The following is a 10,523-nucleotide window of genomic DNA, read 5'->3' as shown; positions in this document are numbered from 1 at the left end:
CAAACCGTAGTACTGAGTGACCTTACGGGTTCTAACTTATAAAACTCAATTTAGTTTTTCCTAAAGGATATCTAAACAGAAAAGCCGCAGCAGCCTTAACATCATATTTTTGAATAAGGACCAAATTCTTTTGCTTGCTAGTTTAGAATGACTAGAATTGCTTTAAGAAGCACCTTGGATTTTCAGTAAAAATTTCGACGCTTTTGTATTAGAGACGCTTACACAAGAGTGCTTTCAAGTTACGATCAAAAGTTAATTCAGAATCAGTCTCAAACATGCTCTAATTAAACTTTGGACTTTTCCTTCCTCCATTCGACACTTTTGCAACGAAAGGGAAAATAAAGTCAAGATGATGCATCTTCTAGATCTTGAGCCTAAGCGTCACCATTTAATATTAGTTTAGAAAAGTTCGATCACATACTGATAGATACTCCGGAGCATCGTAAAATTTTGTTAGTAGATGGTTTTCTGTTTTGGCAACCGTTCTAAATCCAACTACCTTCAACCGTCCTTAAACTAATGCTATAACCTTCAAACCAACTGCCGTGTACCAATCAATTCTTATTAAATTTGTCTCAAACCAACTCCTGAATTCTAAATCAATTTTTATTAAATTTGAGGAGTATTTCTGTCGCTTCGGATAATCCACATGTTTTGAAATTGTTCTACTTTGTTCAACGCATCATCAAAGTTTCAAAATCCGACATATTACACATTCCAACTACTCAAACGTAGCTCTTTTTTATCAATGGAAAGACCGAAACTTGGAAATCTTATGCATGAAACGCTGTGGTACGTCGAACATAAAGTTGAAAGGCTCGGCCTAAAACGATCGTGTTTGGTCCCGTGCAGCCAAAAACAAAAATATGATGCAACACTTAGAGATCAATGGCCCAGGATTTACAAGAACGAAAGATTGAATAAACTAGGAACCGTTTATAAATCCACATTTTGAGATTGAAATGTGCTTTACAAAACCCGGAAGTTACTTTTCTTCCGTTTCTGCTTGCTCAAGAAACAACTTCATGGAGGCACTCTTACTAGAAGACTGCTTCCAGATACTGGTTACGATGCCTCTTGTCCAACTCCAACACGCTACCATATGTCCGATCAGCGATCCCAACAAACAGAGCTTCTGTGTCCGGGCTAAAGGATATTCCGGCGATTTCACCGAACAGGTCAATCTCTTGTTCCTTGACATACCCACAATGGGTATCCAGGATGTGAACAAAGTCTGCCGGCTCAGCCATGGCCATGAACCGACCGTCTGAAGTGAACTTTATGGCTCGTATTGCTCCCATTCTTCCCTTTAACACGGCTACGGACTCTGAGAGGTTCCTTATGTCCCATAACCTGCAAGTGGTGTCTTGATTCCCGGTGGCCAAAATTTGTCTGTTCGGATGCCACGCCGAGGAAAAGCAATAGTCCAAATGGCCTTTGAGGCTTCCGACAGCCTGTGCCAAGTAGGTAGGTAAACCATCAGATCTTTGCTTATGACTTGCATAAATCACAAAATGAATACGCCGCACCGCGACAATGCAACTTACTTTTCCAGACTGAGCATCAGCAATCAAGCAGTCCGTGCTATCACCGAGTACTGCAACCAGTTTACCATCCGGACTAACAGAGGTGTTCTGCCAAGAATCATAAACAAGAAAAGCTAAGATTGAGAAATATAGAATGACAAATCACTCGTAAGGAACAGTTTCAGAAGAGGGTACTCACATTCACGGACCAATCGAACGAGAAGCAGTTGAGGCAAGTGAAATTCTGGACATCAAAAACTCTAACTTGAGCATCATTGTTTGCTGTCATTACCCTCATTGAACCGCTGCACAAAGAAAGTTCAGTTATAGGTCTTCAAGGCAAACAACCTATATCAGATAATGGCGGGATGACTTACGCGGGGTTTTGGAAAATGTCCACTGCATTTGTGATGGCATTGTCATCTGTTGTTAATTTTGAGCAGAAAGCAACTCCAGGTTGATTAATGTGCTGGCCGCACAAACGAAAAAGAAGAAGTTAGTAATAGAGAAACAATGGCTATGATGGATTCAGTAGTCTCAAAGGAATATTTGTTTGAGCACTTCCATACCTTGCAGATTAGTTCACCTTGGAATCCCCCAGCAACCAATAAATTTTCCTTCACAGCCATAGTGCTTATTTGCACTCTAGAGAGTGGACGAACCACCAACCCAGGTCTTTTCTGAGAGAACATACAACGTTAACATTAGAATGGCCTTTTGGCCCTTTTTCCAATAAAGCGTGAACGATCAATCAAGCCTTTACATACCTCAGTAGGCACAACTGGTTTCGCTACGTTCAGTACTTCTTTGCCTCTCCTGAGTAGAGAAGACCAATGCATTACTGAAAAGTTTTGCATAACGTATACATCGTGCTTTGATGTAGCCCATAACAGATTCCTCAGCTGCCGGGGGAGAAACAAATCAAGTTGAGAGGTACCTTAGTAACAACATTCAACAATCCAAAACAAGAACTAAGGTTATAACAAATATATGTCTGCTTATGCTAGATGACAATTATGAACTAACAGTTAAAATACTGCGACAGATATAAGGTTTAACCAGCCATAAGACAATAGAGAATTATAAAATCAAAATCGTTAAGGTCAGTGACCAGTATGTAAAAACCATGCAATATAGTCTTTACTTTTCATGGACCGGGAAAACCACCAACCAAGAAATCCAAAATAAAAAATGTTTCGTACCAGACCGTTGCAAGAGGATTATATGAAAAAATTAGACGCACAAGCAGTGAAAAAGTTGACTCTAGTGCCCTGAATAGATGATGAGATTATTTATGCTATGCAATTTTTTAGATACATGATGAAGGAATTTGGTCAGTATTCCGCTTTGCTAAGACTACATCCATCCCCTTCATTAGGCACAGAAATTGGAGATTAAAATGATAACGCCAGTACATGACAAATGCATCCAACCAGGAATAAAGCACATATAAATGGAACAACATGACGACTCTTCGATGTTCAAAGCAAAGCAAAGACCACACATAAGGCTGAACAATAAAATGATCATGACCAATCCAATGGCATTTCAAGGTCACAAAAAGACAGACAGTATCATGAACAAATATCCATAAGTAAAAGAGCAGATGTGTATGTAACCACACCACCATATACTTCAGGTGACAGTTAAAAAAATATGTCAAAAACATGCAAATTTGAAGGCCCTGGATGCCTAAAAAATTCTAATAAAATTCGAAGTCTAAGAAAGCAAGAACTGTGTTAATCGGCCCCCTCATGACCAGAACGCATTGACTTATTAAGAGGCCTTTTAATGCTCAAATATCTTCCTATCATACCATATTAACAATGTCGCGCCAGCAGCTCTAATGTCCACCCTGCTGTAAAAGCTGAAATAAAGAGAGAAATAGCAGTCCTAAATGCAACAGATGGGTTAATGTGATGTATTATATTCAACAGTCAACAGAAGCAATATATTTACCACCATAAATCAAAATGCGACTGATATGCAAAAGAAATGGCATGCTGGAAAATTCAGAAGGTACAAAATTGAAGTGAACTGATTACAAAAATATGTGAAAGATTATGTGTAACCGTGGTTAACGATGTAAGATCCAGCAATTTAAGAGGCCTAGTTTAGCTAAAGCTGAAACACAAGCCTCAAAATGTATGCGACTTGTAGGTGCAAGTGTTCACAACTACTCTTAATCTTACAGAAATTAAGGGTTAGTTATTGACTCAACTGTTATTCTAGCTCGTGTAAAACCGGTATATACAACTTAATTTCTATTATAGTGTTTGCCTAACAAGAACCCATGACAACTGTAAATGGAAAAAACACAGCAAATTTGTGAACAAGATGGTGACATATTGCCTACAGTATTAGTGGGAAGCTTAATCAACTACAGGTTACGCAAATAAGTTCAGCGTTACATCTCAGATGGTACATACAAGATCTACAATATGAAATCCATACCTTCCAGTGAATGGTTGAGCACATAACGACAATCATAAATTAAAATATCCTTCATAGAGGATAAATAAATTAAGATATCCTTCATAAAGGATAGAACATATTTGTGTAAGACCTGCAAAACTACAAATTAATGATATGCATATAACTAAAAGTAAAATACAGCTATTAAAGAGGCTTATATCTAGCAACAAGGCACAAAATTCATAAGGATCATAAGCTTTATGCACAGAACATGCCATCTATCTTCAGTGACAAAAATGAGGAAATTATCTTGACGAGCAATAACCTTTGGAAGATCGAATGAACTACATGAAACAATGAATACTGATATGAGCGAACGGACTAAATTATGCATATGATTGCGTAGTGGATGAAAGTTATGTAAATATTTCAACACCACATATGGATGAAGTTTTGAGAAAAGAAAACTTAAACAAACTCAACAACAAAAGACTCTTATGTACTGGCGTCCAACAAACTCACAAACAAATTTCTTGAAAAACTATTTCCAAAGAGTTTACAAGCAAGAACAAAATCTCTACCTGGAAATGCACAATTGTGGACTTCACAATCCTTGTATTATAGTGAAAGTCATAGAAGGTCTTCCCCGTCTCTACTGGCGAGCACTCCTGTCAAGGCAGAAGATTCACAAACATGAAGGGAAGCATCAAAACAGAAGTAAAGATGAATTCTTTAAGACCAACAAGGCATTCTTTATATATGTTTATTCGAGCGATATTCTAATTAATCTAATAGAAGGATCATGCTAATCTAGCCAACTTGGTTACACCGGCCAATTAATCAGAACCTAGAGCAAAAACATAGAGGATAGTATCCATGTTATGATGGGTAACAATCATTTTGGTACATATTGCAAAAGGTGAAGTCTTTAAGACCAAAAAGGAATTCTTTATATTATTCGAGCATATTCTAATTAATCTAATCGGAGTACACTGCTCCAGCCAACTTGATTACACCACCCGCAATGCAATCCTGATGCATTAGAGCAAAAAAACATATGCAAATTCCACAAAAAACAGAGTGAATGGCACAAAATCGACACCTTTTCAAGGTCCTGGCGCGGCCGAGAGAGGTTCTCGTAGTTCTTGTACTGCTTCAATCGGGTCTCACGGTACCTATCTCTGGTAAAATTAAGCCTCTCCCACGGAATCCCTTGGATGTCCTTCCCATTTCGAGCTTCCATTGCTGAAGTGTCAGTCTTCGCCTTGCTCTGCAAAAACCCCAAATTTTTTAATTCTTCTGGAAAAAAAATAAACATTACCAAAGTAAACAGAGCAGACGACCTCATCGAAGTCGTCGTGGTCAAAGTCCGAGTCGGCATCGTGGCCTCCCGGGAGCTGGTTATCGGCAAAAGCGTCGGTGTCATCAAAGTCGACGACATCGTAATAGCCGTCGACGTACTCCAGCTCGTCGTTCTGAAACTGCGCCATTTCCGACTGCGGAAAAGTCACAGATAAACTGAAATCCGCATTGGGCACTGAATCGAAACCGAAAGTGAGAGAGGTAGCGAAGGGATTACCTGGAATTGGGGGAGGAATTCAGCTGGGCGGTTAAGAAAAACAGAGTGTGTAGAATTTTCCCGAAAACAAACAGAAAAAGCGAGCGTTTTTTATTAGGTGGGGGAGAGAAATGCGATGGAGTGAGAAGAGGAGAAGGATCTTGTGCAGCTTATAGACTTATCCAGAGAGACGGGGAGTGCATGGATAGCGACAGCAAGTAGATTATTATTGCCTTATTTTTAGTTTCCCCCTGTTTACGTTATTTTGATTTTACTTTGCTATCTATCATTTTACTTTTCAAATTTCAAAATTCATTTCATTTTTATTTGTGAACTCTTTTTTCTTTCTTTTCCTAGTCGCCTTCTAAAACATATGTGGAACCTAACACAAATAAAACTATCATATGTGCATAAATTTGACTATAAATCTCTATTATGTGTAATATTGAACAATCAAAGAATAATAAATTTAAAATAGTCTATGACATTCAAATTAAACCCACATAAGAAATTAATAGATTTATGGTAATGTAGAGCGAAGTTTTAGTTTATAGATGTGACTTTGAAGTTTTAGAGGGTAAGGGATCAAAATCAAATTTCAGAGGGCAAATGGAGCAAATTATGAGTTTCAAAAAGTATACTTTTGAGTTAAAAGAGAACAAAATAAGATTAAAATTGAGTTATAGGGACATATTTTTTTTTTATGAATTTTATTTGTTCATAAACTCCCCTGTTTTGCAGTTAGTTGGACAAAAGTGTAAACAGCAGAACGTCATAACAGAAGCTCACACTCGGCTTGTCCGAGGACTCTCAAACGGAATTGGATCCTCTACGAGGCAAAGCCTCGGGATCCTCCTAACCAAACAACACGGATCGTTAGATTTTAATCAAACGGCTACAATTATTATAATTTTAGAGGAATCCCTGTTTGTAGCCGTTGGATCAAAATCCAACGGTCCATGTTGTCTGGTCAAGAGGATCCTGAGGCATTGCCCTAGAGAGGATCCAATTCCCTCCCAAACACCCACAACTGTCAGGTACTTGCCGTGTTTTTATGTTAGTGGTGGAAAATTTTAATTTTTAAGTTATTAACCTTTTAACACACATATCCCACCATTTATATAGAGACACGTGATGTACCATCTCGTGTGACATTCACACTCATAAATCTCTCATACTAAAAATGCATGTGGGTCCCCTGCCACTAAATGCCTACAAAATGAGGTGCACTCCACGTGGTGAGCTCCTGGTGCGAGCTTCATGCTTTTGGCAGCCAACACGTGATTTGCTCAAGCTGACGGGTTCCCCATACCTCGTTATCCTCGACACATACGATAAGGTCCGCTGAAGGCGTTGTTCCAAAACGGTTGTCGTAGTGTCCATCGCGATCAGTTGATAGACTTTGGATTTTTAGTTGGTTAGCTTAAAGCAACTCCACGGTGTGGAGTAGCCAGTGGCGGATCTATTAAGGGACCAGGGTGGTCTTGGGACCACCCGAAGCTCGGAAAAATGGCTGTGAGGATCTTCAAGGACCACCCAAGTCTGGGCAGTGATGGAAGAAGAACAGCAGCCATGGCTGCTCTGGTCGTGTGCATTTCAGAATGGGGAAGAAGAAAGCCATTTTTTTTTAAATGACTTGGCCAAAACGACGTCGTTTTGAGCCAAGTCATTAAAAAAATTTAAAACCTCACTGCCCACTCACGTGAGAACCCTCAGACTCAGCTCCTTCACACAGCAATCACAAGATTCACAACTTCACTTTACCAAATCGTTCAACTCTCTTCGTTCTCGTTACCAAATCCTTCACACAACAAGGTCCGCTCTCGTTCCTTACGGCGTCGGCATCGATCAACTCTCTTCTGCACTGCACTCTAGTTTCTGAATCTGAATCTGAATCAGGTTTGTACTCTCTTCTCGCTCTCGTTCCTTCCTTCTGCTTTGCTTTGGTTTGCTTGTATGGTGTTGGCGTGTGGATGTTTCTCTATTGAGTCGAAAGTGGCGCTTTTTAGTTTTCTGTAAATCAAAGCACAGTTTTGTAGCTCCTAAATTTTTTCCCGATGCAAACACTCTTGTCTGTCTAAGATGCCTATACCTAAGAATCCAAATCTCATTGAATGAAGCACACTAACAGAACAAACCCTAAATAAACAATCAATTAAACAGCACCAATGAGTTTTGTGAGTCCCAACTACGTACCTGAGGTATTATTTATATTGCTATATGCATCTTTTGTTTTGTGTATTGGTGTTATTATAATCTTTTGTTTTGTGTGTGTCTGCATTTTGCTATATGCATCTCTAGCATTGCCATAGTGTTCATATAATATTTGTTTAGTTTCATCAATTGATATAAATTTTTTTATTAATTGATATGTGTAGAAATTAGAAGTATGGAACGATATTACAAGCGAAAATCATCATCGATTAGTTCGGACAATCATATTCCAAATAGTTCATCTCCAAACTTGGATAGTTCCAATCCTATTCCAAACAGTTCCCGTCCAATTCCAAGTAGTTCTAATCCAATTGGGGGTAATTCCACTCCACAACAAAATGGGTTAAAAGTTGATTTGGATAATCTTGAGAGAGACCCCGGAAAGAGAATTCCAATGAAGGATTATCCTCCAGATATTCGAGATGAGGTCCGAAGAGCATATATATTAATGGAGCCTTTTAGAGCTAAAGATCATGATTTTCCATTCACTTTGCATTCGAATAAAAAGCGATGGTTCGTTGATAATTGGTTAAAGGAATTTCATTGGTTGGAATATAGTATATCTAAAGATGCTGCATTTTGCTTTTATTGCTATCTATTCAAAGTCAACTTTGAACAATCAGGCAGTGACGTCTTTACTGAGGTAGGCTTTCAAAATTGGAAGCATGCAAGAGCCTGTTTTGAAAAACATGTGGGAATGGTTGGTAGCTTTCACAATAAAGCTGTTGAAGCTGCTGGTAATCTAATGAATCAAAAGACACATATTGAAACAGTTTTGGTCAAACAGTCAGAAGAAGCTCGTATGGCTTATCGCACTTGCTTGAATGCGTCAATTGATTGCACTAAGTTTTTGTTGCGACAAAGTCTTTCATTTCGTGGTCATGATGAAAGTGACACTTCAAACAATAGAGGTAACTATTTGGAGCTCTTGCAATTCCTTGCGGATCATGATGAGAAAATAAAGGTCGTTGTGTTAGATAAAGCTCCGGGAAATCTCAAGCTAATAGCTCCTTCAATTCAAAAAGATCTTGTTCATTCATGTTCTATTGAAACCATTAAAACTATCATAAGTGATATGAAGAATGCTAGGTTCTTTTCTCTATTGGTTGATGAGGCACGTGATGTTTCTATAAAGGAGCAAATGGCGGTGGTTTTGCGTTATGTGGACAAAAATGGGAAAGTCATTGAAAGGTTTGTAGGAGTTCAACATGTTCCCAACACCACTTCAAACACATTAAAGGAGTCTATTGATGCCTTCTTTCATTTCAATGAGTTGAGCTTCTCCAATTTACGAGGGCAAGGTTACGATGGTGCTAGTAATATGAAAGGTGAGTTCAATGGACTCAAGACAAAGATTTTGAATGATCAACCTTGTGCATTCTATATTCATTGCTTTGCTCATCAACTCCAATTAGCTCTTGTTGCCGTAGCAAAGAATAATGTTGATGTTAACACATTCTTTCTATTGGCTAATAATGTGGTAAATAATATTGGAGCTTCATGTAAGCGTTGTGATGCACTTAGAGAGATGAAACAAAAAGAACTTATGAAAGCTCTTGAAAATGATTCTCTTATGACGGGACGAGGCTTAAATCAAGAAACTAGTCTCAAACGTTCCGGAGCTACAAGATGGAATTCACATTATGGTACTTTAATTAGTTTGATTACTATGTTCTCATCCGTGGTCAATGTGCTTGAAATGATTGTTGATGATAATATCAATGATAGTGTGGCCGAAGCAAATAGGTTATTGAAAGACATACAATCTTTTGAGTTTGTGTTTCTCTTATTTTTGATGAAATCTATATTGGGAATCACGAATGATTTATCACAAGCATTACAAAAGGATGATCAAGAGATTGTGAATGCAATGGCTTTAGTCAACACATGTAAAGAACAACTACTCTACATGAGGAATGATGAGGGGTTTGACCTTTTGGTTGACAAAGTATTGTCATTTTGTGTCCAACATCATATTGAGATTATTAACATGGATGAGACATATGTAGCTCATGGGAGGTCGCGCCGTAATACCCACAAAAAGACCAACCGTCATCGTTACAAAGTGGAGCTCTTTTTTGTTGTCATTGATTCTCAACTTACAGAGTTAAATGATCGCTTCAATGAAACAAGTATCGAATTGCTCATTTATTTGGCTAGTTTGAGTCCAAATGATTCTTTTGCAGCTTTTGACAAAGAAAAGCTACTTCGCCTTGCTCAATTGTACCCTCAGGATTATACGAAGCAAGACCTATTGACACTTGAAGATCAACTCGATATTTATATTCATTCTATGCGTTCGAGAAGTGACTTTTCTCAGTTGCAAAGCATTAGTGATCTTGCTAAGAAAATGGTGGAAAAAAGGTTACATCGAGTATTTCAATATGTGTATTTACTTATTGAATTGGCTTTGGTTTTACCTGTTGCAACTGCTTCAGTTGAGAGAGCATTTTCTGCCATGAATATCATTAAGAGTCCACTCCGCAATAGAATGGGGGATCAATGGTTAAATGATAGCTTAGTTGTTTATATTGAGAAAGATGTTTTTTCTTGTATTGACAATGAAACTATCATGACACGTTTTCAAAGTATGAGATCCCGTCGTGGACAAATTTAGTATTTCTAGCTTGTTTAGCACAAAGATTATGAATGAAATTTGTAGTTTGCCATTTATTTGTTCAATGATATTTTCGTCTTGTCTTTTTTTTTTTGGAACTTTTATATTGGGACCACCCTAAGTTAAAATCCTGGATCCGCCACTGGGAGTAGCCCCATGGACCGGCGATCAAACAGGGCCAAATCGCCCCAGC

General features: G+C 38.3%; 2 protein-coding genes across 5 annotated transcripts; one reads left to right on the top strand and one right to left on the bottom strand.

Moving 5' to 3' along the window:
• Positions 1–899: 899 nt before the first annotated feature.
• On the bottom strand, positions 900–6,236 carry LOC103441636 (uncharacterized WD repeat-containing protein C2A9.03-like). 4 transcript variants are annotated; one of them, XM_029107155.2, is made up of 10 exons: positions 5,521–6,236; positions 5,285–5,437; positions 5,044–5,211; positions 4,523–4,609; positions 2,294–2,428; positions 2,096–2,206; positions 1,904–1,995; positions 1,726–1,831; positions 1,548–1,634; positions 900–1,454 (listed from the first exon to the last, which is right to left on the bottom strand). In XM_029107155.2, the coding sequence occupies exons 2-10, from the start codon at positions 5,429–5,431 to the stop codon at positions 1,041–1,043; spliced, it is 1,347 nt and encodes a 448-aa protein (XP_028962988.2). In that variant the 5' UTR covers positions 5,432–5,437; positions 5,521–6,236; the 3' UTR covers positions 900–1,040. The 4 variants fall into 4 exon arrangements, with proteins under 4 accessions (XP_028962988.2, XP_070682590.1, XP_070682592.1 ...); XM_070826489.1 differs by lacking the exons at positions 5,044–5,211; positions 5,285–5,437; positions 5,521–6,236 and adding an exon at positions 3,343–3,393 and having other exon boundaries at positions 4,523–4,611; XM_070826491.1 differs by lacking the exons at positions 5,044–5,211; positions 5,285–5,437; positions 5,521–6,236 and adding an exon at positions 3,343–3,393 and having other exon boundaries at positions 2,294–2,463; positions 4,523–4,610.
• Positions 6,237–6,950: 714 nt separating this feature from the next.
• On the top strand, positions 6,951–10,330 carry LOC139198102 (uncharacterized). Its single transcript, XM_070826364.1, has 2 exons — positions 6,951–7,398; positions 7,878–10,330. Exon 2 carries the CDS (start codon positions 7,889–7,891, stop codon positions 10,328–10,330), a length of 2,442 nt encoding a protein of 813 aa, XP_070682465.1. The 5' UTR covers positions 6,951–7,398; positions 7,878–7,888.
• Positions 10,331–10,523: the final 193 nt, after the last annotated feature.

Source organism: Malus domestica, chromosome 08 (genome assembly GCF_042453785.1).
Source record: "Malus domestica chromosome 08, GDT2T_hap1".
In the NCBI taxonomy this organism is placed as follows: Eukaryota; Viridiplantae; Streptophyta; class Magnoliopsida; order Rosales; family Rosaceae; genus Malus; species Malus domestica.
This window is presented reverse-complemented; position numbering and strand designations above follow the sequence as displayed.

Coding starts and splice junctions, on each gene's coding strand:
- LOC103441636 (XM_029107155.2), bottom strand. CDS start 5,431: ATGGCGCAGTTTCAGAACGACGAGCTGGAGTACGTCGACGGCTATTAC. Junction 4,610..5,043: donor CGCGCCAGGACCTTGAAAAG/GTGTCGATTTTG, acceptor CTGCCTTGACAG/GAGTGCTCGCCAGTAGAGAC. Junction 1,455..1,547: donor CTGATGCTCAGTCTGGAAAA/GTAAGTTGCATT, acceptor TACTTGGCACAG/GCTGTCGGAAGCCTCAAAGG.
- LOC139198102 (XM_070826364.1), top strand. CDS start 7,889: ATGGAACGATATTACAAGCGAAAATCATCATCGATTAGTTCGGACAAT.